This window comes from Puma concolor, chromosome A1 (genome assembly GCF_028749965.1).
Source record: "Puma concolor isolate L17-30 chromosome A1, mPumCon1.1.hap2, whole genome shotgun sequence".
Lineage (NCBI taxonomy): Eukaryota > Metazoa > Chordata > Mammalia > Carnivora > Felidae > Puma > Puma concolor.
This window is the reverse complement of record NC_141667.1, coordinates 125,165,640-125,192,198: the sequence shown is the minus strand read 5'-3', so window position 1 is coordinate 125,192,198 and position 26,559 is coordinate 125,165,640. Positions and strand designations below refer to the sequence as shown.

At 49.1% G+C, this 26,559-nt stretch overlaps 2 protein-coding genes and 1 long non-coding RNA gene across 5 annotated transcripts in view; 2 read left to right on the top strand and 1 right to left on the bottom strand.

Annotated features, from left to right (window-relative positions):
- Positions 1-26,282, top strand: part of LOC147584430 (uncharacterized) — a 57,589-nt gene extending 31,307 nt beyond the window's left edge. Inside the window, exons 2-3 of the long non-coding RNA XR_015249731.1 lie at positions 14,134-14,375; positions 25,078-26,282. This is a non-coding gene — a long non-coding RNA (uncharacterized LOC147584430). The remainder of the gene's footprint in view (positions 1-14,133; positions 14,376-25,077) is intronic.
- Positions 3,621-5,928, top strand: SMIM33 (small integral membrane protein 33). Its single transcript, XM_025923922.2, has 2 exons — positions 3,621-3,922; positions 5,326-5,928. The coding sequence occupies exons 1-2, from the start codon at positions 3,914-3,916 to the stop codon at positions 5,713-5,715; spliced, it is 399 nt and encodes a 132-aa protein (XP_025779707.1). The 5' UTR covers positions 3,621-3,913; the 3' UTR covers positions 5,716-5,928.
- On the bottom strand, positions 9,029-14,167 carry STING1 (stimulator of interferon response cGAMP interactor 1). 3 transcript variants are annotated; one of them, XM_086702844.1, is made up of 7 exons: positions 14,044-14,167; positions 13,652-13,752; positions 12,611-12,791; positions 12,251-12,359; positions 10,838-11,076; positions 9,935-10,121; positions 9,029-9,357 (listed from the first exon to the last, which is right to left on the bottom strand). In XM_086702844.1, the coding sequence occupies exons 1-7, from the start codon at positions 14,059-14,061 to the stop codon at positions 9,167-9,169; spliced, it is 1,026 nt and encodes a 341-aa protein (XP_086558970.1). In that variant the 5' UTR covers positions 14,062-14,167; the 3' UTR covers positions 9,029-9,166. The 3 variants fall into 3 exon arrangements, with proteins under 3 accessions (XP_086558970.1, XP_086558968.1, XP_086558966.1); XM_086702842.1 differs by lacking the exon at positions 14,044-14,167 and adding an exon at positions 12,918-13,144 and having other exon boundaries at positions 13,652-13,777; XM_086702840.1 differs by having other exon boundaries at positions 13,652-14,073.
- Positions 26,283-26,559: the final 277 nt, after the last annotated feature.

Below are 26,559 nucleotides of genomic sequence, written 5' to 3'. Positions count from 1 at the left end.
AGCGGCAGGCACTGTGCCTGGGGCTCTGTGGGCCAAGCTAGAGCCACTATGGTGTCCTCTAGGGCCTTTATACAAAGATCAGCGATGACAAAGTGGCTCTGTGACCCCTCTCTTTCCCTCTGAGGGGTCCATCAGGTCCCTCCACTTATCACCTAGAGGCTTTTGGATGTTTTCCTGGAGTCTAACTCCAATCCCTCCCCAGTCTGTTTCAGACCAGGTCCTCCTGGTCTCTCCCATGACTGAGCCCTAAAGCTGGGCCCACCAGCTGCCCAGGCTTTGTAGACTCTGAATATGTCACACTCTCCTTCCTCCTCAGGGCTCCCAATGCAGATGGGACTCCCAACATCTTTCAGGGAGGCCATACAAACATTATTATTATTATTATTATTATTATTATTATTATTATTTTTAAATAATCTCTACAACCCACGTGGGGCTTGAACATACAACCCTGCGATCAAGAGTCACATGCTCCACCGACTGAGCCAGGCAGGCGCTCCTATTGTTATTCTTTTTTTTTTTTTTTAAGTTTATTGATTTATTTTGAGAAAGAGAGCAGGGGAGAGGCAAAGAGAGAGAGAGAAAACCCCAAGCAGAGTCTGCACTGTCAGTGCAGAGCCCAAGGCAGGGCTCAACCTCACAAACCGTGAGATCATGACCTGAGCTGAAATCAAGAGTCAGATGCTCAACTGCTCAACCAACTGAGCCTGAGCCAGGCAGGCAACCCCCCCCCCCCCCCCCACCATTTGTTACTCTTAATAGAAAAACAAGGGGACTACATTTATTTTAAAAAGAAAATATTTTTTTAATGTTTTTTTATCTTAGAGAGAGAGAGAGAGAGATCAAGAATGGGGGAGTGGCAGAGAGAAAAGGAGACAATCAATCCAAAGGCGGCTTCAGGCTCTGAGCTGTCAGCTCAGAGCCCAACACGGAGCTTGAACTCACGAACCACAAAATCATGACCTGTGCTGAAGTCAGACACTCAACCAAGTGAGCCACCCAGGTGCTCCAAGAGGACTACATTTCAAGCCTCCCCCGTCCTCAGCTCTCCCCTCACCTCCCCTCTCCTGGAATCAGGTGTTCCCTGTGTCCCAGCAGCACCCTGTCTTTAGCATCCATCCCGTGGCACTCTCTTGTGCAGATGCAGGCCAGCAGTGTCCCTAGGACCTGGCACAATGCCTGTGATATAGCAGGTCCTCAGAACATATTTACTGAACTAAACTCAAAAGATTTAAGAGCAGAGAAATGTTACACACAATTCTACTTCTTTAATAGAATTTTATCAGATTGTGGATTTCCTTCCACTCTATGCATTCCCGGTGGTGACAATATGCACATATATATGCAATCATATATTGCATTGATTGGTGTCCTTTTCTCCCTTCGTTTTAATTTTTTTAATGTTTATTTATTTTTGAGAGAGAGTGTGCATGTGTTTGTGTGTGCGTGTGCATGCGCACATGAGTGGGGAAAGGGCAGAGAAACAGCAAGTCACAGAGACAGGCTCCAGGCTCTGAGTTGGCAGCACAGGCGCCTCAATTTTTTAATAAATATTTTATTTTATTTTATTTTTTATTTTTTAATGTTTATTTATTTTTTGAGAGCGAGAAAGAGAGTGCAAGCAGGGGAGGGTCAGAGAGAGAGGGAGACACGGGCTCCAGGCTCTGAGCTGTCAGCACAGAGCCCGATGCTGGTCTTGAACCCACCACCATGAGATCATGACCTGAGCCAAAGTTGGATGCCCACCTGACTGAGGCACCTAGGTACCCCTAAATATTTTATTTCGGGGAGACTGTTTGGCTCAGTCAGTAGAGCATGTGATTCTTGATGTCAGGGTCATAAGTTCAAGCCCCATGTTGGGCCTGGAGCTTACTTAAAAAATAATAAATAGAGGCGCCTTGGTGGCTCAGTCAGTTGAGTGTCCAACTGACTGGCTCAGTTGGTAGAGCATGTGAACTCTCGATCTCGAGGTTATAAGTTGAAGACCCATGTTCTATGTAGAGATTACTTAGAAATAAAATTTTTAAAAAATAATTTTTGAAGTTTATTAATTTTGAGAGAGAGAGAGAGCAGGAGCAGGGAGGTGGGCAGAGAGAGAGGGAGAGAGAGAGAATGCCAAACAGGCTCTGCACTGTCAGTGGGGCTTGAACTCATGACCTGCAAGATTGTGACCTGAGCCAAAACCAGTCATCCCTCATTCTTTCCCTTGTGCATGCACCACCCTCCCTTCCAGTCTGGAGACCAGATCACCCCTGGGAACTCTCCTCACCCGATGGCTTGATCTCAAGAGGCAAGATGTAGCCTCTTGATTCCCTGTCTCTCAGCCAAGCTGTTCCACACTCTGACATTCAGGGATCCCACTCAGATCTCCGAGCTCACTTAAGCCCAGGTCACTGGGCTGTGGACCTTACCTGCCAACTGAGTGAGACAAGTGGCTGGCTGGCCTTGAATCCAACTAGGAGACTGACACTTCCCAATGCCATCCAAGACCTCAGCCAGAGGGAATGTGGCTTTTGCCACAGTCCAGGGCTTCAACCACTGCTCTTTGCTTCCTGCCTCCTCAAGACACATGTCCCAGTGCTCTCACAGACACCACCACTGGGGCTCCAAGTCCCTGAGTCCAAAAGCCCGGTTCCTGATCCTGCCGATGGCTAACCTCTCCTTTCCCTGGTGGGCACTTTTTGTGACTTGAACACATTGAAGCACACACATTCTTAAATGAAATTACATTTCAGGCAAATGCAAAGAGGCATATAGAATTCATATTTGTAAAAACCAAAGAAGAAAAAATCCAAAGAGAAAAAAAAAACAGCCTTGCATGGGAATGATAAACATCACATTCAACAAGATGGTTATCCATGGGGTAAGAAGGAGGGGTGTAGTCAAGGAGTAGGGCTTCTATGTTATTTGTAATATTTTAGTTTTTAAAAAAACTTTGAGGGGCACCTGGGTGGTCCAGTCGGTTAAGCATCCAACTTCAGCTCAGGTCATGATCTCACAGCTCGTGGGTTTGAGCCCCTTGTTGGGCTCTGGTCTGACAGCTCAGAACCTCGAGCCTGCTTTGGATTCTGTCTCTCTCTCCACCCCTCCCCCACTTGCACTCTAGCTCTCTCTCTCTCTCCAGAATAAATAAACGTCAAAACAAATTTTTTTTTAATAAAAAAATTTAAGGGGCGCCTGAGTGGCTCAGTTGGTTAAGCGTCCGACTTTGGCTCAGGTCATGATCTCGCAGTCCGTGAGTTCGAGCCCCGCGTTGGGCTCTGTGCTGACCGCTCAGAGCCTGGAACCTGTTTCAGATTCTGTGTCTCCCTCTCTCTCTGACCCTCCCCCGTTCATGCTCTGTCTCTCTCTGTCTCAAAAATAAACGTTAAAAAACCTTAAAAAAAATTTAAAACAACTTTTTTGAAATAAATGTGACAGACTCTTGAGCTGGACAGAGCTGGTGGTTGGAACAAAGAGATTGAGTACATTATACTCTACAATTTCCAGTGTGTTTGATACACAGTTTTTTTTTTTTTAAATCAAAGAAACAGTGACTTCAGGAAATCAGTTGGGGTGGGGAGTCGGCATGTCATGGTGGAGGGTGGGGCGTAGTGGGGGTGCTGGCAAGGTGTCTGGGATCTAGTGGAAGAGGAGTAGGCAGCTAGACCCAGGCTCCTGAAGCTGGCAGGGAGCATGGAGGGAAGTGCCAAGATCAAGATCCTATCACAGTTCAGGGTTGGGACAGGGGAGTCCTAATATTCACGAAAGTGAAAGCGCGGGAGAGACGTTGAGGGTGTGTGCGCAGAGGGTGTGTGCCTGGTAAACCCCATAGACGTGGCAGCTCCGGGTAGGGGCCAACCAAGCTGGGGTGGCAGGTTCTTCCTTGCCCTGCTGGCTGCCAGTCCCCAGGGAGCCTTGCACCAGGCGGACAATGCACCAGGTAGACTCTTGGCTCACCCCCCTCCTTCTAGGCTGTCTGACTCCCTGCAGGGGCCCCAAGCCTTTCACCAACCTGAGCTTCTCTTTTTTCTCCACCCGTGCCCTGAGAGCTCCAGAACCTCAGGGAGCCCAGAGAGCCTTAGACTTTCAACTGGGGGTGGGTACTGAGCTTTCTACATGCAAAGCGACAGTGTTTGGGTGGGACGGGGTAAACAGTGTGACTGAGAAACTAAAGGGAGAGTGTTCTAGATAGCCTTCCCTGGACGGAAATTGCCTTTCCTTGGGGAGGGCCAGGCTGATGACTCAGGTTTAGGGGAGAGGCTCCACTCCAGAGGGTCTGCCCCTGATGGTCCAGCTGGGGAATAGGAGGCTAGGGAGAAAAGGTTTCTTGAGCCTATGGTGACCTAATCAGCCAGCTCTGGTGTTTATAGTTTGGAGGTTTGCTACCTTCATGGCAATGCATCCCACCCCTACTCAACAGTTAGCAGAGTGGAGACAGACAGACATGACCCCCAACTTCTGGCTGGAATCCTGAAAGAGGTAGAGGCTGGCATGGATTCTCCTCAATCCATCCTGGACAGAGTCAGGAATCCACACGGGGCACCCCCTCCCCTGTAGGTCCAGATCCTGAGACCCCCAACAGGATCATACATTATGGGCTGAGGTATCCCCTTTGCTTCATCCCAAGCTTTGGGGATTCCTGACTCACTTTCCTTTCACCCTCCCCCAGGGTACCACCCCTCTGCCTTCTGTGTGAGTTGAGGGTGATGGGAACCTGAGATGCTTGACATATTGACTCCCTTTTCCCAGGGCTTGAAGAAAGAGCTGCTCACTGCCCACTGGCCAGGATGTGGGATAGCAGCCCCTAGTGTGCTCAGATTCCTGACCTAGGACATATTATCTATTTAGGAATTTTACTGGAGGCCTGGGAAGAGAGAGCATTGGGAGGCGACGGACTTGGTGGGCTGAACTCTATATGCCAGACTGTAATGAAGACCCTCTCCATCCCTTTCTGAACAACTTTGTCTCCCTATCTCTGTTTCTTTTTTCTCTGTATCTATCTCTCTGTATCTATTTCACTCCTATCCTTTTATTTATCTCTCTCTTTTTCTTTCTCTTCTTCTCTTCGTGTTTTTCTCTTTCTCTCTGTATCCTGCCCCCCCCCCCAACCCGTCTTTTTCTTTAATTCTCTCTCTTGCTACCTGTGTGTTTATCTGTATGTTTCTCTTTGTCTGCATGTCTTTACTCTGTCTCTCTCTTTTTTTGTCTCTGTTCCTCTTTGTCTGCCTCAGGCTCTCTGTCTGTCTCTCTCAGTTCCCTCCAGGTGTCTATCTCTCTCTAACTTGCTCTTTTTCTGTGTGTACATGCCCATGTCACCCTCTCCCTCTGCCACTCCCCTACCAGGCTGGCCGCCATCCCTGGTCTTCTCCAGCTGTGAACGGGTCAGCGGGGCAGGAGCCCCAGAGGCAGCTCCCGGATATGCTGAGTGGGGCTTGGGAACCACCTCGAGGAGATGGGCTGCCCCTGCTCACTGTCATCGTCACTGCCTTTGTCCTGCTGGCAGTCTGTATTGTGGTGGCAGTCCACTTTGGGCCAAGACTACATCAGGGCCATGCCACTCTCCCCACAGAGCCACCAGCCCCGAAGCCAGAGGGCGGCATCTACCTCATCCACTGGCGAGTGTTGGACCCCTGGGACAGTCATGAAGATGCCCAGCAGGAACCTCCTGTCCCTGGCTCCTACCCTGTGCCAGATGGGCCTACGCTCAGCATTGAAGAAGTCACATATCTATAGGAGGAAGACTTTGAAAAGCTGGACTGACCTGGCTCAGAACAAGCAACTGGACAGAGAATTAGGGCAAAAGAAAATTGGGTCTTGGGCATCAGAGCTTTGGAAGGGCACACATGGACTCAGCAGGAGCTGCTCTCCCTGCAGAATATTTATAGAGAAAGCCCTGATGTGGACAGGAGAAATAAAAGAAACTTGAGGGCTTTGCCCAGAAACCTGCTGCTGTGAGCATTCCGAGTGCCAAAGGCCACCTTTACAAAGCTACCCTCTCCTTTTCAAGGACCATCAGATCCCTGACCAAGTCCTCACTCTCTCCTCTCATCCCTAATCTCCTTTGCTTTTGTTGTTAATGTGAGTCCAGCTTGAAAGATTCCACCACCCACTCCACCTCTGTGCAGGGATATCAGAGTCTCCCTGTGGAGGTCCTGTCCCCAAAGCCCCCAGGTCCTGTGAGGGCCAGCCAAGGAGAGGGAAGGCAAAGAACCCAGGGGTCTGCCTTTTCCAGGACTCAGGAAGAGAAGGAAAATTTGCTGCCTTTCACTGATTGAAAGACATCCCTTTGGCTTTTGGTGTCTAGGCCTTGTCAGCAACTTCCGAGGCCCTTGCAAAGCCCCAAGCACCAATTCTAGCTCCTCAAAATGCTTTTGAATGCCTTCCACTGTGTTGGGGCAAGACCCTGTCTCGCCTTCCCAGTGTGGGATGGGGGGATTTGGGAGATTCCCATTACCTCCCCTGTTCTGTGTGTATAGGCCTATTGGAACAGGCCTAAAACTTATCCCTGGACATTTCCCAAATCCGGAACCTTCCAGTCAGTGGGAAAACAGGAAAGGAAGAGGAGCTTTGTGGAGTTTGTTTAAAGGAAGGAAGGAGTGAGGAGAGGATTTATAGGGGGTGGGGTGTGCATAGGAATTGTTAAGATGCAGGAAGACAGAGCTGAGCCTCCTGGTGGCTCTCTGGAAAGGCACCCTTGCCCTGACACCTTTGAATCTCACTCGTGTGCTGTCAAGAACACGCAGACAGGCATTTATGGAGAGACCTCTGGGTACTTTACCCTGGAGAACGCTTGAGGACAACAGACCAACACTGGGCACTGCCCTTGGTGAAACCCTAGCACAGTCAGGAAGGGTAGGAAATAACAGAAGACGAAGAGGAACAGAGGTGGAGATTGTAATGTATACAGAGGACTGGCTTGCCTCCTTTGGGACTGGTGAGAGGCAACTATAATGTTAATAGCTGCTCCTTCTTGTAGTCCAGCTCTGTGCTGAGCACCCGGCCCATCTGTGGACCTGTGGATATTATATTGTTCCCTCCTCACCTTGGGAGGAAGAGCCACTGTTATCCACATTGTATAGTTGGGGATATCAAGATACCCAGGGGGACACAGGTACTAACCAGTGAAGGCAGGTTTGAACCTGAGCTGTCAGACTCCACAGCCTAAGCACCAAGTTGGGGGCTGGATGGGTGGGGGAAGGTCATTTTGGAAAGGCCCTTGATTCTGCCCTCGTTTCTAGGTACAGGAGTGACTGATGTAATGCTGGAGGATCCTCACATCTTGGGGACAGAATGGCTAGGACAGCTGTGAGGAAGAGGAGATTGCATCCCCCTTTACTCCCTTGGCTGTGTCATCCTTGGGGGCAGTTGGTTCCTTCTGGCAAATGTGTGTCTATGTGTGGAGTCTTTCTCCACAGAGACGATGTACACAGAAATTCATATCGAGTGTTTGTGATAAAAACAGAAGTGAGGGGCACCTGGCTGGCTAAGTCAGTAAAGCATCTGATTCTTGATCTCAGGGTTGTGAGTGCAAGCCCCACATTGGGTGTAGAGATTAATTTAAAAAATTAACAACAACAACAACAACAACAACAACAACAACCACCACCAGAGGTGAGAGGTAGGGAACAAATCCTGGGTAGAACAGGTGGAACTGGTAGAAATGGGCTGCCTGTCTTCCCAGAGAGGGGCAATTTTTCCACTACAGCGTTGTTACAATGGCTCAGTTTTAACAGTGATGGCATAAGATACAGCAGGTGCTTGGCTGTGTTGTCCAAGGTCCCCCAGAGTGTATCCCATCTCCACACACAAACGCTCTTCTCCCCCCACCCTTTATCCCTTTGCAGGCTCTATCATCTGGGGACATTCATGCAGTGCCCCCAGCTCCTTTGAGCAGCCCCTTGCCTGGGATCCAGCTGTGTACCCCTCATGGCATCTGCACACCTGCTCAGGACGCTCTGTATTCCCCAAGCCTCCCACTAGGGACAAGAGCCATGAAAGGGCAGGCAGATGCCATGGGGTGCGCTACCTTCTGCACCCTCAGCCTGACTGCTGGGCTCTGTTCACGGTGAAATGATACTCACCACCACTCTGTCCTGTCCTAGAATAAGGAGGGGTATAAGGAAGTATGTCTGTGCAAGTGGATTTGGACATTTCAGACAATAAATGCCATTCGCTTGTATCAGAGTCCAGCCAGAGAAAAATGGCATGCTCAAATTGATAATCTGAGGAGTGTTTAAAAGGGGAGCTGTTAGACATAGTTTTATTTTTTTTAATGTTTATTTTTTCTTGAGCATGAGAGACAGAGCATGAGCAGGGGACAGGCAGAGTGAGAGAGGGATACAGAATCTGAAGCAGGCTCCAGGCTCTGAGCTGTTAGCACAGAGCCAGACATGGGGCTCGAACTTACGAGCCGTGAGATCATGACCTGAGCCAAAGTCGGACGCTCAACTGACTAAGCCATCCAGGTGCCCCAAAGGGGAGCTGTTTAGAAAGGGCAAGTATAGGGAAGCCACAAGTGGACATTACCAGGACCTGGTAGGCCTGAGCAGCATGGGGAAGGGGTAGGTAATGGAACCTGGGGATAGACAGGGCTACTGAGAGCATGGCAGAGCCGTGACTTTAGGTCAAAGATGCAGAGAGCCCATAGTGATCTTGATACTGCAGGGAGGGATCTGGGGGAGTAACTACCCCTATATCACCCTCCTCCTTCCCTCTGTTCTCCTAGTGGGGCTCCTCATGGATTGAGCATGAACAGAATCCAGAGAGCAAGGGACCCTGGTGATGCCATCCCAGGGAAGAGGAGGCAGAGAGGGATAGAGAGACAGTCTAGAAGGTCCAGTGGAAGACACCTGATGTGTCCCTTAAGTTTACCTGGCATTTAGAGTTTACAAAAAAGTTCCAGACAGTCATAGTCCTCACAACAACCCTGTGAAGTAGGTAGGGCAATGATTATAATCCTATTTCATAGATGAGCACACTGAGGTTCAGAGAGGCAAAATAACTTGCCCAAGGTCATAGGATTCATCTTGAGATGTTAAGTTCAGGGACCATCTCTGAGAGGGTCCTTGTGGGAAGAAATGGTTCTTCTGGCCATTCAGCTGCTGAAGAAAGCTCCTCAATCCGGAGTCTTGGGAATCCAGAATCTTGGGGAGCATTGGGAGTGCAGACCAGGTAACCCTGGGCTTCAGAAGACATCTGTACGGAGTGGGAGAGGCTGTTCCATGCCACTGATGAGGAGATTGGGCTCTTGGGACAGCACAGAGGGATTGCGTACCATTGAGGTCCCCACACTGCCCACAGTGACCTCCCTTTCCTCTTGCCGAAGGTGCCGGAGAATCTCCTGTGACAGGGAGAAGTTGCTTCCCTCTTCGGGTTCTGGAACAGGGATGGAGAAGGTGTGGATGAAGACCTCATATGTTCTCATTTTAACATACCCTGAGGACTGCTGGGCAGATCCTCCAAACCTTCTTCTCCCGCACATCCCAGCACCCCCTCCCCTTCACTAAACTCTGGGGCTAGAGTTTCATGGAATTCTAGAGCTAGAAGTGGTTTTAGAGATAACAGAATTCCACCTTCCCAGTTTTCAAGATGATGCACAGAGAGGGGCAGGGACCTGTCAAAGTCACACAGTGATGCAGTAGCAGAGCTGAGGCTGCAGCCCCGATGTCTTTGCTCCTGACCTGGGGCTCTTCTGCTTCTTCTGGCATCCCTAGATGAAGTGAGGCGCCCCTAGAACCCATCTCTTTACACTCCACCCAGGACAAATAGCTGAACACCTCAGAAAGCAGTTGAGTGCCCTAGGTGGAGAGGTAGGACCTCTCCCAGGGAGGAAGAATGCAGGGCTTGAATGCCTTGACCACTTGGGAAGGCCCAGGACCTGGTGCTGTCGTATCTATTTCTAACCCCTCAGGACACCTGACTCTTCCTGCCCTATAGCCTATCAACCCCTCACCCTGGTAGACAATGAGGCGGCAGTTGTTCTGACACTCAGGGGTGTCTGCCAGGATGTCTTCAAGTATTCGGCAGAAGAGTTTGGCCTGCTCAAGCCGATCCTCCCGGCTAAAGCCAGCTCGGCCATCCTGTGACATGGCAAAAAGGGTCTGCAAGGGGGTGGCGTACTCCAGAACACAGATGCCTGCCTGGAGGAGGTGAGAGGAATACAAGACTCAACCAGGGCCCAGGCAGACAGACTCTGGACCCTAGTGCCACTACTGGGGCCCCCCTCCCTCAGCCTGTAGAGATGGAGCACTGGGAGGAGGTTACCCTGATGGGATCTATGCTGTCTGGTGGTCTTTGCTCCTAAAATCAGGACCAGGACTTTGCTAAATTTATCCTTCACAGATCCTCCCCCTCAGATCCCAGGGCAAGGCCCATCAAGTCACCTGCTGTCAACTGCTCCAGCTGGAAACGAATTTGGGAGCCGGGCCCTGGGGTGCAACCTGTTCTTGGTTTCCCTCAATCTATGTGAAATCTTTCAGACATTTTCAGAACCTCATCTAGGACAGCTCTATGGTCAAGTGCAAGGTATACTCAGGTTGAAATCATCCACTGTCTTGCTGGTTCTCTGAGTCTCAGTTTCCTTATCTGTAAAGTAGGGGTCATAACCATCCTTACCTCACAAGGTGGCAGTGAGGGTTAAATGAGGCGGTCACATGAATACCATCTGGTATGCAGTAAGTGCTAAATAAAGGTTACTTATCATTGTCACCATTCAGAGCTGAATCTTGGCACCAACTGGAGAAATTGAGGCTCAGAGAAAGGCAGTGAATTTTTATCAGTGCTTGGCCAGCGGTCAGAATTCTGGTGCTCTGGGCCTGACTCCTCCTTAGCAGCACCCACCTCACTGCACACTCACCTGTTGCCCGTTTTCCAGAAGCGCATAGACGCTGTTGGTGTAAACCCGGCCCTTGATGCCAGCGCGGTCAGCGCTTTGCTGGGGCAGCTCATACAGGAAGCGAATGTTGGGGTCGGCCACACTCATGTCATCAGGCACTCCACAGTCCAGTGGGAAAAGGATGTGCAGCCGATGGCTCCCTGTGCCCCGTAGTATGTTGTTGTGCAGCTGATTGCATGTGAGTACCCGGGCCGGGAGCCCTGGGGTGGAAAGGCCCGAGAGGTCATTCCTACTAACCCTGTCTGCCACCTGACCCGGGATAGAGACCAGGTCATTGGTCCCCTCAATGTGCGGGTTCAAGAGAACGAAGGGTCCAGTCCACTTGCATTGTGCAGGAACCAGGAGGGGCGGAGCATTCAGGTACCCTTTCCTTCTCTCCCTCCACCCCCACCACCTCTCTCTCGCCTCACTTGTCCTTTGTCCAGATTTCTGGGCCTGCCCCACTCCTTCCCACCACAGCTTTTAGGGCTTTGAGAGGCAGGAAGAGCCCTGGGAGGTTACATTGGCAGCATTTCCAGCTGCACGGAGTCTGGCCCTATCTCCAGACGTGTTTCCTAGCAGAAGCCCTGGTGACAAGGGCAGATAGCAGTGAGATACGGGAGAACTGTGGTCTGGGCCAGCAAGTCAGAAGAAATAAGACCTGACACATGGGCTCACAGTGGAGAGGTCAAGCGTCCCTGCTCTGGCCAGACCTGGGTTCAAATCCTGTCTCCTCCTCTCACTAAGCCATGCGACTTTGGAGAAGTCTCTTCACCTCGCAGAACCACAATTTTCTTATCTCTAAAACAGGAATGTTGCAGGCGCCTGGGTGGCTCAGTCAGTTAAGTGTCCGACTTCGGCTCAGGTCATGATCTCACAGTTCGTGGGTTTGAGCCCCATATCAGGCTCTGTGCTGACAGCTCGGAGCCTGGAGCCTGCTTCGGATTCTGTGTCTCCCTCTCTCTCTGTTCCTCCCCTGATCTCACTCTGTCACTGTGTCTCTCAAAAATAAATAAACATTAAAAAAATAAGATAAAATAAAACAGGGATGTTGGGTATTCGTTGCCCACAGGGTATGAATTAAAAGGCAAAATGCACAGGAAGGACACAAAGCATGCCGTAAATATTCACTGGAAGAATTCGTGGTTAATGAGGGAGAAGTCACTGTTCCCATGGTTAACAAGGGAGAAGGAGTATGGCTCTAAGTGCCACACTCCTTCCTGTAAATCAGGCATAATAACATCCTTCATACCTACAGAATTGCTCTGGGAATCAAATGATTTGTTAGGAATAAAAAGTCTTTGAAAAATACAGCAAGTTCTAGAAACACAAGAGGTTTTATGTCTAATTGTATGTCTTAGAGACCTAGAGAGAGGGGCATAGAGAATGACTCACCTGGCAGGATCAGCCGCAGGTACCCAATGTAATATGACCATGCCAGCCCATGGGCCACGTTGAAATTCTTTTTTTCACAGACTGCAGAGACCTCAGCTGGGGCTAGGCCCTAGACAGCAGTACAGGGCAAGGAGGCCTCCATGAAGGGTAACTGGAGCCCTCCTCCTCAAGAAGATTTCCCAATCTGCTGCCAACTTACTTCCTTCTCTGCCATTGCTGGACCCACTGTTACAGACCTTATAGGCTCTACTCTAAGGACCAACCTCTAAACTAATCCCACTCCCAGTGCTGAGGTCAGAGTAGGTCATACTAGCTGCAGCCTCCATTCGGCTACACCCTCCACCTCTCTCTGTGTCTTACCTGGAGGTCCAGGAGGATGTTCAATGCCTGTGAGAGGCCCAGGAGGGCAAGCATCCAAGTGAAGGGCAGGTCTGTGCTGGGGAGGGTGCTGTAGAAATAACAGGAGAGCAGCAGCAGGGCCCCACTGCGAACGGGGCTGCCCAGGCAAGCCTTTGTAGCTCTCCAGTAGCTGCCCTGGTACCTGCAGGTGACAGTCAAGCCCCAGGCTCCAGCCCAGCTCAGCCAGAGAGATTCAAGGAGGGGCAGGGTCGGGGGTCAAGGGAGTGAGACACATTGGGTGCCCAGTCACCACGGGTAATAGAGTCACCTGGAGTGGAGGTGACACAGCTCCTCAGTCAGATGGCAGACCCCCGTGAACAGCAGTCCCAGCTGCAGGGAGGCCAGGTGGAGCACCAGCCATCGGAGAGTATGGTCCGGGGACTCCCCCAGCCTCCAAAGGGCTGCCAGGCAGACTGCCAACAGGACCAAAGCCGCCTTCTGGGCCCCCATGCCCCTGGGCCTCGGGATGGATGGGTGCAGGCCAGTACGGGGCATCTGTGGGCACCAAGAAACCCACTGTTGTTACCCTCTCACTCCCCTACCGCTTTGGGATAGGTTGCTTTCTCCCTGGTGCCCAGCCAGAGCCAGAGGCTGCTCTTTGAGAAGCCTCTAGGACAGGCCGGACATACAGCATCCCAGAGCTCCAGTCTAGGAGAGACTTGTTGAAACAGAGCAGGAAGACAAGTGCATGTGCCCCCCCACCTCCGGCAACACACACACCATACCCAACCCTGTGACACCACAGGAGTAGTGAAGAAAGAAAGTAGCAACCGTCCCAGACCCAGACCTGAAAGTGTCCTGTGAGGTGCCACCCACCTAGAGGCTGTTGGGGACCTGGACTTCCCTCTTTCCAAAATCCACCCCAGGGGAGACTTTAGTCAGCAAAGGTGACACCGCAGTTCAAGGGGTGCAGGCAGGGCAGCCAGAAGACTTCCACCCAGCTCTGGCTCTCGGGGGCCTCAGCCTCGGAGCCCTTGCTCCACTGCTCCTGATCCTACCTACCTTCTACCTCCGAAACCCCGGGCTGTTTCTGGAAGATGACAGGGAAAGAAAGCCCCGTGAAATGGCTCCCAGCTATAAAGGCCAGCCTTTCTGGGTACAGCCTGAAAACGAAACATTAAAAACCAATCATAACTTTTTCCACAGCGCTCCAGCCCTGGCGTCTTGCCAGACCACAGCCTAGGGGAGGAGGGTATTTCCGGCTCCCCAGGGAAGGAGGAAGGGCCCCAATAAGCCATGCCCCAGTCTTGACATGGGGAGGCAAGCTTGCAAAGGCCCTTGTTCCATTGCCCTTTGCTACCCCTGAACCGAAGGTGTGCACAAACCCGTTACAGTCCCCCGTGGCCACAACCCTGACCACCTCGAGCCCTCATGATCAAACACCCTCTACCAACACCCAGGCAGGACTCCATGCGACCAGACCGACACTCCCAGACGCACTACACCATGCTTCCCTGCCTGATTATTTTTATTCTGATTTCCAGATGCAGATCCTCTTTTTCTGAAGACTGTGATATCAGGAAGGAGGTGGGGAGAATGAACAGTTATTTCCCGTAATGACAGCCTTTCTAGTAAAGGGCTTTATGGCAGCAGAAAGCCCACAGGGGAGTGGAGTTTTGGCTCTCCACAGGAAGCAGCCACGCCTATGACTTCTCAGAGAGAACCCTGCAGTTCCAGCCAAAAAAGCAGTCAAGTGGAACCTCATCGACAGCATCATCATCATAAGGTATTCACCACGCACCAGATATTATGCTAAGTGTTACATATATTATTTACTTAATCCACTGAGCAACCCTGTCAGGTAGGTATAATACTATTCCCCATTTTGCAGACGGGTAATCTGAGGCTCAGTGTGGTGAATTGCTTGCTCTGTGCCTTGATTTCATGAGAAGGGATAGAAGATTGACCAGGACCAAGTTTCATGCTTAAGATTTCCCCTGGGGTGGCAGAGGGAGTGTCTCAGGGCTGCTCTCTCGCAAACTGATAAGCTGATTTGATTTGAGGATGGCGCAGACCTCAGGAGTGGGATTGGGGGGCACCCACAGAGGGGCAGCAGTGTATTCCTGCCCAGGTCAGAGAGTCTGCGCCTGGACCCTTCCCCACATCGCAACCGGAAACAAGATGACACCCCACATTCATACATGACACTGGCCTCCCAGGAACAAGGAGGTTTCCTAAAAACTCTTGTTTGTGAAAATCACTTCCTACAAATGGAGGAATTCCTTAAACCTTCTCTTCCCTGTAAGTGGCTCACAAAGGGGCCCCGTGAGGCGAACAAGGACTCAGCTGCTTCAAAAGCAAAGAAAATGAAGGGCGCCCAGAAGAAGGCCTGAGCAGAGCCCTCCCAGAGCACAGCTTCACACCTGTCCCAAGAGTCAGCTGTGCCCAGCAACCTGTTCCCCCAGGCTGCCTAAGACCCACCCCTCCCAGGGGTCACCCGCCGCCAGCTCTGCGCCCCCACACGGGTCGTCGCTTCCCCCGTACCTGTTCTTCATCCCACCCCTTCTGCTGGAGGAAGTTCCTCCATTTGATAGGCCAGGTAGGCACTATGCATCATAAGCCTTAAAAAACGTGTGATTGTGGACGTAGCAATCCACTTCCAGGAACCCTTTGTCAAGGAATAATCAGACAAGCGCACAAAAATGCCCATTTTTTTCAGATGTTCATAGCAGTGTTGTTTACACGGAAAAAAACTGAAAGTTATCTAAATGCCCAACAGTTGAGGAATTATTAACTAAATTGTGATTCACCTTACAGTAGAAGGTTGGGCAGCCTCTAAAATGATGATGTAATTTTGTATTTATTGACCCTGAAACAGGCTTATTATATATTTCTTACTGGAAAAAAGCAGCATACAGGACAATTAATCGCATTTTAAGAAACTTACTTTGCATGACAAAATGTGTGGAAGCACATAGTTCAAAATGCTAACAATGATTATTCTATACAGTAGGAATGTAGGTGATTTTTAGTGTATTTTTCCCTGTTTGCTCATTACGTTTACTTGGGTTTCTTTTCCCAATGTGGAACATGTATTGGTTGTTTCCTGCTTCGAGTATGCTTTAAAAGGAAAAAAATCCCAGCATTGCCTCAGGGCCTATGGGATAGGATTGCTGGAGAATATGTCAGGCCCGGTCCTGTTGTGACATGCACAGCAGGGCAAGACAGTGGGTCTTATGCAACTGCACCAGTGATTAACTACAGCTGCAGAGGGGGAGGGTGGGCTTCTGTTCTTTTTCTGAAGGGAACCTGGAATACCCAAATCTAGACTTCCAGGAAGAAATGCCATTTCAGCTGAGCTTGGAAGGAGCAAGGGAAGAGTGGTGGAGAGGAGTGCCGGTGAAGAGCATTCTGATAGAGCAGCTGGTGCGAAAGCCCTGGGGTGGGCAAGACTTTGGTCCATGGAAGAACAGAGAGATGGCTGGCATAGCTGGAGCACGAGATCATGTTGGGGTTCTGAATTAGTTTCCTAGGGCTACTGTATCGAAGCACTATAAATGTGGTGGCTTAGAACAACAACAAAAGTTTTTTAAATTTTATTTATTTTTTTATTTATTGAGAGAGAGAAAGAGAGGGTCTGAGCAGGGGAGGGACAGAGAGAGAGAGAGAGAGGGAGAGAGAGAATCCTAAGCAGGCTTTACACTGTCAGCGCAGAGCCTGATGCAGGGCTCCATCACCCAAACCGTGAGATCTTGAACTGAGCTGAAATCAAGAGTCGGATGTTTAATCAGCTGAGCCACCCAGGCACCCCCAAAAAACAGAAATTTGTTAAACAGAAATTTATTCACAGTTCTAGAAGCTGGAAGTGTGCAATGGCAGGGCCATGCTTCCTCTGAAGTCTCTAGATAAGGATCTTTTCTTGCCTCTGCACCCTTCTGGTGCCCCACCCACCCACCCGCCGTCCGGCATTCCTCGGTTTGCAGCTGCAACCGTTCAGTCTCTGCCTCTGTCACAGGGTGTTCTTCACCCGTGTGCCTCTGTCTTCACCTTGCGTCTCCTCTTATAAGGACACCAGTCCTGTTGGATGGGGCCCACCCTGATGACTTCATCCTAACTTGATTACATCTGCAAGGACATTATCTTCCAGGTACTGGGAGATTAAGACTTCAACATATCTTTTTGGAGGACACAATTCAACCCATAACAGGGTCAATAGTGTAAGAAGGGGATGGGAGAATGGGTCTGTGACCGGGGCCTCGGGGCCTACAGCGTGTCACAACAGCTGTATGCATGGGATCTTCCTCACCACTTCCTCTGTTCTGACAGACAGAGACCTCGAAGCTCTTCTGGGCTGACCATCTGGCATCCAAGGCGGAAGCCAAGGGTCAAAGCAGGGAAGTTAGGCCCAAGTTTCAGGCTGCCTGGCTCACAGGTTGCTGCCCTCAGGCCAGTGTTGCAGACGGTAGCATTCTGTTCCACAGTCGCCCTTCTCTTAGGGCCTCCTCCTCACTTCCTGGTAGTTGCTTCTTCCCTCCAGACACTCCACAAGTGCTTGTCTGGGCCGGCACTATGTGTTTCTATTTCTAGCCCCATTACAGTTCCCATGGACCTTGTCATCAGTGTTCCTGGGAGAGAAATAAACCCCTAAACACTCATTCAGGGGACCCTGAGCCTGGGACAGAGTGTGAGTGGGATTGGAAGGCCTCTGGCTTCTGAGGTTGCCCACACAATCCCTTTCATGTGGAAAGGTCCTGGAATCCTGCTAGGATAAGGACGACATGGTGTCATATGGTAACTCTATGTTTAACTTTTTGAAGAACCAGCAGACGAGTTTCCAAAGCAGCTGTGCTATTTTGCATTCCCACCAGCAATGCATGAGGGTTCTAATTTCTCTACATTCTAGCCTATACTTGTTTCTTATCTATCTTTTTGATTATAGCCATCCTAGTAAGTGTGAAGTAGTATCTCGTTATGGTTTTGATTTACATTTCCCTGATGGCTAATGATGTTGAGCATCCTTTTATGTGTTTATTGCCATCGTATATCTTTTGCAAGAAATGTCTATTCATATACTTTGCCCATTGTTAAAATTAGGTTGTTGGTCTTTTAATTATAATAATAATGTATTATTGTAATTATCATAAGAGTTATTTATATATTCTAGATGCAAGTCCCTTTTCAGATATGTGCTTTGCAGAAATTTTCCCCTATTCTATGGGTTGTCTTTTCACTTTCTTTGTGGTGTCCTTATATCACAAAGTTATTAACTTTGATGAAATCTAAATATCTATCTTTTCTTTTGTCACTTGTCCCTTTGGTACTATATCTAAGAAGCCATTGCCTCATCAAGGTCACCAAGGTTCAAACCTATGAGCACCTGGGTAGCTCAGCTGGCTAAGCATATGGCTTCAGCTCAGGTCATGATCTCATGGTTTGTGAGTTCAAGCCCTGATTTGGGCTGTCAGCGCTGAGCCCGCTTTGGATCCTCTGTTCCCTTCTCTCTCTTCCCCTTGCCCTGCCTCTCTTTCTCTCTCTGTCAAAAATAAATAAACATTAAGAAAAAAATTTTAAAAACAACAACAAAGATTCAAACCTATGTTTCCTTCTAAGAATTTAATAGTTTTGGCTCTTACATTTAGGTCTTTGGTCCATTTTGAATTTTTTGGATGTGGTTTGAGTGAGGGGGTCACAGTCATTCTTTTGCCTGTAGATATCCAGTTGTCCCAGCACCATTTGTTGATAAGACTATCTTTCTCCATTGAATTGTTTTGGCACCATTGGCAAAAATCAATCGACCAGGAATGTGAGATTTTTTTTGTGAATTCTCAGTTCTTTTCCACTGATCTGGAAGTCTATCCTTATGCCAGTTCGTACCATCTTGATTACTATAGCTTTGTAGTAAGTTTTGAAATCAGGAAGTATGAATCCTCCAACTTTGATCTTCTTTTTCAAGGTTATTTTGGCTATTCTGGGACCCATAAATTTCCATATGAATTTTAGGATCACCTGGTCAACTTCTGCAAGGGTGCCAGCTGAAATTTTGACAACGTTTGCACTGAATCTATAGGTCAATTTGAGGAGTATTACCATCTCTTTTTTTTTCCTAATGTTTGTGTTTATTTATTTAGAGAGACAGCATGCAGTGTTGGAGTAGGGGCAGAGAGAGAGGGGGAGAGAGAATCCCAAGCAGGCTCCAGACTGTCAGCGCAGAGTCTGATGCAAAGCTCAGTCTCTGAACCGTGAGATCAGGACCTGAGCCGAAATCAAGCATTGAAAACTTAACCAACTGAGCCCCCCAGGCACCCCTCTATTCTGCTTTTTCACTAAGGAACATATCATAGGCATATTTGTGGGTCAATAAAAATAAAGTCACATCATAATTTTTGGTGTGTGCCCAGTATTCTTTAGTATAGAATTATGAGTCATGATTGAAGGAGCCACCTGTTATTGGGCCCTTAGATTCTTTAAAATTTTTCTTTAAAAAAATTTGCAATGAACATAAGGAGGTGCATCTTTGTGCGCTTTCTTTTCTGATTATTAGGAGCGATTCTCAGAAGTGGGATTGAGGGGTCAAAGATTATGTGTATTTTTTGAGCTTCTGATGGACAGTACCAAAAGGCTCACTAGATGTAGGCTGTTTGCTTTAGAAGCAAAATAGAGAAAAATGAGCAAATAGGTAACAACCCAAACTTTCAACACCACGGGATCAGTTAAAATAACGATGGTACATGCATAGAGCGGCAGGGTAAGCAGCTGCAACAAATAATGTACATTTGCTGACACTGAGGGACACTTAGAGGATACTTTGAAGTCACAGAACTGGTTACAAATAGTTCATATTAAGTAAACTCTGGTGCCTCCACTCAATAAATACTCTATGGCTCTTTAAAAATTGAAGCAGCTCCCTGAGGGGCTCAGTCTGTTAAGCATCTGACTTCAGCTCAGGTCATGATCCCACAGTTTGTGTGTGAGTTTGAGCCCGGCGTCGGGCTCTGTGCTGACAGCTCGGAGCCTGGAGCCTGCTTCGGATTCTGTATCTCCCTCTCTGCACCTCCCCAGCTCTCTCTCTCTCTCTCTCTTTCTCTTTCTCTCTCAAAAATAAATAAACACTAAAAAAAAAAAAAAAAAAATTGAGGCCTCTCCTTATGAACTGATATGGAAATATCTGAGAGATTATAGTGAGGTGAAAGAGCACACTGCAGATCAGTGAATGTGGAAACAACACGGTAGCTGTGCATATACATTTGTAAGAAGATGGTGAAGGTGGTGAACTTCAAGGAGGGCCACTGAGTGGGCACAAGTGAGAGAGGGAGACTCACTTGCAGCTGCATGTCATTATGTGCTTTTGTACCTTTTAAATTTTATATTGTGTGCATTATTACCTATTCAGACATTAAATAAAATAGCAGTAAACCACAATATTTGTATTATGATCCCATTTTTATTTTTTAAAGTAGATATGGATATTTGCACGAGAAAAACTCTGGTTGTAAATACAACATAATGTTCATAATGGTTACTTTGGAAGGAGATTTGGGGTACCTGGAGGTTTAAAGAGATATCCACAAATCTTTGATATTCCTCCCTTCAAAAGGTGGAGACTAATCCCCTCCCAAGCATGGGACTAACTAGACCATAAGTCAGTGTGGCTTCTTCTTTATTCTCTTTCTTGGATACCTTGTTCTGGGGACAGTCAGCCACCATGTCATAAGATACTCACGCAGCTATGGAGACGTCTAAGTTGTGAGCTTCAAGGCCTCCTACCAACAACCAGCAACATCTTGTCCGGCACACAAATAGGCAACCTTGTCAGTGAAACCCCCAGCCCTGGTCAAGCCTTTAGATCATGGCAGCTCTGGCTGACATCCTGATTGCAATCTCATGAGAAATCCTGAGCCAGAACCACCCAATTAATCCACTCACTCCAAAATTCCTGAATCTGAGAAACTGTGAGATAATCAGTGTTTGTTGTTTGAAGCTACTAAGTTTGGAGGTAATTTGTTACACAACAATAAATACAATAATACAAGGTAATTTTCGATTTTCATTTTGTTTATTTTATTTAGAAATGTTTACTGAAATGAACACATATTGTTTGAGTAATCAAAACTGAGAAAGAAATGAGCCAGAGAACAATGGAAAAACAGCTAAGAAAGAAAGAAAGAAAGAAAGAAAGAAAGAAAGAAAGAAAGAAAGAAAGAAAGAAAGAAAGAAAAAAGAGAAAGAGAAAGAAGGAAGGAAGGAAGGAAGGAAGGAAGGAAGGAAGGAAGGAAGGAAGGAGGAAGGAAGGAAGGAAGGAAGGAAGGAAGGAAGGAAGGAAGGAAGGAAGGAAGGGAGGAAGAAAGGAAGAAAGGAAGAAAGAAAAACAGCTCAGTCTGAAGTTCATTAACTCAGCTGCATGATCCTTACATGGGCACACTCTGGCCTTCTAGCAGTTTGAGTGAAGCATCCTAAGGGCTTTAAAGGACCTCAGGTGCACTTCGACTTGCCATCAAAAGGCTGCTGCCTCCCTGGCCTGTGTTCATGGGAATGTAGTATCTGCATCAAGGATGGTGACCTTGTGGATCTCCCAGACCCCACATCAGATCGGAGCTGGGCATTAGACACCGGTTTCTAGAAGCTGTTGAAGGGCTGGAAGTTGTCTCATCCTTCTTTTGGGGGGCCCTTGTCTCCTAGCACCTTCCTCACTTGTGCACTCCGACAAGACTGGGCCTTGTCAGTGTCCCAGACACTCCATGCTCTCTCTCCCTGCCTAGATGTCTCTTCCTGTCCCCTGCGCTGTGCACCAAGCCTCCCCCCTGACACTACATGATGCTGCATTTCCCGGCAAGCAGACTAAGCTCAGGACATGAGCAAAACCCTCCCAATTGTTTCCCCAAAATTTTCTTTAAAACTTTGACATCTGAACAGCCTTGAAGCTGTTCTCCTTTGCCTGACCACAGAGAGATCTCCCCAGGAAGACTTCTCAGACCCCATGCTAGGTGAGGGCCTTGCCTTCTGCTCTGTGTCAGTCCAGATCTTTCCTATTTGGGCCTTGTGCATGTTTTATTGTTACTGCTGGTTCGGTTGCTGGTTTCTTGTACAGTCTGTAAGCCTTGGAGGGCAGCATCAACCTTGCTTATTCTCTGCTGTGGCCCCAAGGCCTGACGTAAGGTAAATGCTCTGCATGCAGTCATGAATGATGAACAAACAAATGAACTCAGGACACCTGAGCAATCTCTTCAACTGTCTGAAGGGCTGTAGAAGACAGAAAAGCCTTCCTCTTTGTAACCATAGAAGGCAGAACTAGGACAAATCCAAGTGAGTATCAAATTTTGGTTCTTTTTTTATTTTTTTTAACGTTTGATCAGTTTTTTTTTTAATTTTTTTTCAACATTTATTTATTTTTGGGACAGAGAGAGACAGAGCATGAACGGGCGAGGGGCAGAGAGAGAGGGAGACACAGAATCGGAAACAGGCTCCAGGCTCTGAGCCATCAGCCCAGAGCCCGACGAGAGGCTCGAACTCACGGACTGCGAGATCGTGACCTGGCTGAAGTCGGACGCTTAACCGACTGCGCCACCCAGGCGCCCCAACGTTTGTTCAGTTTTGAGAGACAGAGACAGAGCATGAGCGGGGGAGGGGCAGAGGAGAGAGGGAGACACAGAATCTGAAGCAGGCTCCAGGTTCTGAGCTGTCAGCACAGAGCCCAACGCAGGGCTTGAATTCACAAACTGCGAGATCATGATCTGAACTGAAGTCAGCTGCTTAACCAACTGAGCCACCCAGGTGCCCCTAATTTTGGTTCCAAATCGGGAAGAATCTTCTAATAATATAGGCTGCCTAGGAGGTGGTGAGCTGTGATCACCAAAAGGGTTTACAAGAAGCCTGGTGGGCTCTCTGTGAGGGATGGGCTACAGAGAGAATACTGGACAGAATGTGTGAGTTCCTACGATCCCAGACAAGCTGGGCTATTGAGGAAGTCATGAGGGTGTCTTTTGGTGGGGGAGGGGCAAGGAGGTAAATTTGTTTTTTCCACTTGAAGAACTTGCTTGTGATGGAGACTGAGTACAGCTGGTCTGGTTCACCCATCCACATTTTCCCATCCCAACCCGTCTTTTCTCAGACCCATGAAAGGCTGTGTGGCTGGCACTGGTGACACCTGGTGGCCATTTGGACTAGGAGAGAGGCAGTCCTACCACCTACATGTCCATCTGGTTCATGGCTATATCTCAGGGTCTTCTACAATGCTTGGTACAGACGAGGCCCTCACGTTTGAGGAATGAATGAATGAATGAATATAGATGGTAAAGAGGAGGAAGAGATTGCCTGTATGGGTCTGGAGACCTAACCAGGAGGACCACCCAAAACAGCAGAAATCTGGACAATTGATCCACTCAGAGATATACAGACAGAAAGGCCTTTGCTCTATCTCCTTCCTCCCTCCTCTGTGCCTGTCCTGTGTCCTGGGGGCACATGTGAAGTGGGGGGAAAAGGCTATTTGGGAGAAAAGGCTAAAAGACTAAAGTTAACCCAAAGCTGCTCCTGCATCTGAGCTTAATTTTGCTCTAGAGCTATGAATAGAGACCTCTGGGCTGGGTTAGAAGTGCCTGAGTCAGGCTCCTTTCAGAGAGAGGACATTGAGGCCCAGAGAGGGCAGGAACCAGCCTGAGGCCCTGCAACCAGACTATAGCAGGGCCAGGACCCACAGCTTCAGTTCCTTAGGTCAAATCATGGCATTTGACCACCTAAGATAGAAACAGAGAAGAAAGGAACAATTGGTGTGGAGCCTAGAGGAACAAGTACAAGTTCCTTAGCCTGGCAAGCAGGGCTTATCTGCCCTTGCTGACTCTCACACGCGCCTCCCCTTCCAAGGGAGGAGCTCTGCCACGACTGTCCCCCCCAAACCAAAGTGTATCCCCTTCTGACTCATTCAGAGCCCTCCTCTCAACCGCTCTGCTTTATACCCATCCCTTCAACTGTATGGATGGGCTTAACCTCCCTGAGCCTCAGTTTCCTAATCTGCAAAGGGATTGTTTAAGGTGTGAGAGACACTGCATGTCAAATGTTTGGCATGTGGTAAGCATTCCATAAGAATCATAGCTGCTATTACCGTTGCCGTTGTAATTAAGAACCAATTCAAGTCCTTTCCACAACCCCCAACTAGATGGAGACATCTTTGAGGACAGCAGTTAGAGTACCTTGACTCTGTACCCAGAGAAGACCCAGGACCCAGCAGTGGTCTGTGTTGGCTCTAGATGGCACCTGATGGCTGGTTTCCCTTAGTGCCTTCCCTACAGCCTGGGCAGGGGCTGACCCTGCTGTCTGAGGCTGCCTCTCTGGCTTTCATTCCTGAGGCTGTAGTGAATCATTGGTATGGAGTGGGCTTGGGATTTCACTGATGGGCCAAAAAACAAAAGACAAAGTGCTGCCAGGGGTACAAAGATGCCATCCCCAGATGTTCTGGACAGTAAAGGGGGGGGGGACTCAAAACCCCCAGCAGATGAGGAAGGATAGGTCCATGGGGCCACAGAGAAGAAAGCTGATATACAGGCACAGGTTCTCCTTGGCTTCCTTGGGGCGTGTGTGTGCCCCTAAATGAGACCCCTGTAGTATGTAGTAGTATGAGGGGAAATGGAAGGGCCCACTCCCCAATCACTCTCTCTTCTGCATCCTCAGGGCTGGCTTATTCTGGGTTGTTCTTCTTTCTCACACCATCATGCCAGGTCCTAGGGTTGTCTTGAACAGGAGTATTCCCAGATATTCATTCATTCAATATTCAACCAGTATTTATTGAGTCCCTTCTCTGTGTCAGGCACCTTGCTATTGGAGCTTATGTTCTGGCTGGAGGAACAGACAAAGGAGCAGACAAACAAAAGTCCATTTCATAAGTGCTACTTTTTATGGGACGCTTGGGTGGCTCAATCGGTTAAGTGTCTGATTCTTGATTTTAGCTCAGGTCATGATCTCAGACTTCATGAGATTGAGCCCCACTTTGGGCTCTGCACTGACAGTGCAGAGCCTGCTTAGGATTCTTTCTCTCCCTCTCTCGGTCCCTCTCCCACTCGTCCTCCCCCCACCCACCCCCCAGCTCTCAAAAATAAATAAATAAACTTTAAAAAACCCTGCTGTTTTAGGAGTAAGCCCAGGGCTTGTAAAGGGCAGGAGAGAGGTGACCTTTAAACTCAATCAGAAGGACATGGGGGAGGTATACTCTCTAGGCAGGGGGAACCCGTGTACAGGCCAGGGGGCACAGAGACCTGGCATTTTTCAGAAGCTGCAAGAAGTGGGTCAACCAACAGAGACTTGTTAAACATGGGTGACACTTCCAGGAAGTCTGATTTGGTGGGCCAGAGTCCGCCTGGTCAACAAGCTCCACTAGTGATTTCGATAAAGGTGGGACTGTGGCTCAACATGTGGGAAAGGCATTATGAAAGATGGGCTGGAGGTCACATAGCCATGCTGTGAAAAGCTGGTAGGTCAAATCGAGTTTCATCTTTATACTAAAGGAACAGGAAGGCCACTGAAGAGCGTTCATCCTGGGAACCAGAGAATCTTTACAAAGATCCGTCTGCAATGTGGAAAATGGGTGCAAGAGAACTGCTGGCTGAGATGGCCTTCCAGCCTGGAGTGGATGTTGGCCTGAATCAAGAAAGAGGCAGTGGGGACAGAGAAGAGGCTGGATTTGGGAGAGGAGGTGGAACCGGAGCATCCACAGGACCCGATGATGCTTTGGCTGTGAGCTAAGGGAAGGTAAGCAGCCAGAGGAGAAGGGAATGGGTGAGAGAACCCAAAATTAGGTAAGGCAAGTTGGAGGAATGTGAGGAAGGGAGGAAGGGATCCAATATGGAATCTGAAGGGTCTGAGAGGGGCAGGTCACGGTGGGCGTGCCTGCTGCCTGAGGACGTACAGGATAAGGGTGGGGAAGGTACGGCACATCGGGGACCCTCAGCGCCCCACACTCGGTGCGCGCTGAGTCCCCAGTTGGACAGAGGTCAGACGGGCCCTGACTGCAGCTAGGTTCATACCCTTCCTCTATCCATTTGGTCTTCTCCTCCGGCTTCTACCATTCCCGGCATGCCTCGGGGGCGGTGACTTCATGGGGCGCGGGTGCCAAGGCCCCGGCCTCCGCTAGGTGGCACTGCTCCCGTCAGTCCTCTGCCCCGCCTGCCGCGCTCTGTTCTCCGGGAGGATCGGGAGGACCCGCCCGGCTCCGGCTCCGCCTCAGCCTCCGCCTCCGCCTCCCGCTCCGCCTCCGCCTCCCGCTCCCGCACAGCTTGGGCGACAGGTCTGGCCCTGTCCTGCCAGAACGGTCAGCCTCGGAGCCAGGGCCATTGGCTGGCTGGCTCTGGACCACCCTCCGGGCTTTTGCCCAGAGATTGGTTTTTTGCACGTTTCTCAGGGTGCGCAGGTCCGAAACCTGGGCACCATTCTTGAGATCCCTGCCATCCTCACACCCACATCCAGGCAGTTGTGGAGTGTGGTTGGCCTTTCTGCCTTCTCCAGAACCCTTCCCTGAACTCTGCCCTCTCTCAGATCTGCCAGCATAAGTAAAGAGACTCCAGAATCAGCTCCTAGTTCTGACCTTGAGCAAACAATCCTTCCTTTGCTCCAGATTCCCTTAAGATTAGATGGAAATAGTAATACCATCTCATAAGATTGTTGGGAGCCCTAAAGAATCATCTTTTTCATTATAAATCAAGTGGTCGATACACATCAGCTATTTGAATATTTCTTTGTGTTGCTGGAATACACTCACTGACCCAAACTCTTCAATGGCTTCTGACTGCCCTCAGGATCCAGTCCAAACTTTTAGCTTGGCCTACAAGGCCCTTTCAGTCTCATTTCCTGTCATTTCCCATCTCTTCCTCCCCCACATCCTTTGTTGTTTTATCATAGAATTCTCTGTGCCTTGACCTGAATACACTTTTCCCATTTTCTCTCCTCACTTTTGAAACCCATCTCAAAAGCCTTCCTGTCAAATACTTCCC

Coding starts and splice junctions, on each gene's coding strand:
- STING1 (XM_086702840.1), bottom strand. CDS start 13,887: ATGGCTTATTGGGGCCCTTCCTCCTTCCCTGGGGAGCCGGAAATACCC. Junction 12,360..12,610: donor ACATCCTCCTGGACCTCCAG/GTAAGACACAGA, acceptor ACTGCTGTCTAG/GGCCTAGCCCCAGCTGAGGT. Junction 9,358..9,934: donor CCGCCTCATTGTCTACCAGG/GTGAGGGGTTGA, acceptor TCCCTGTTCCAG/AACCCGAAGAGGGAAGCAAC.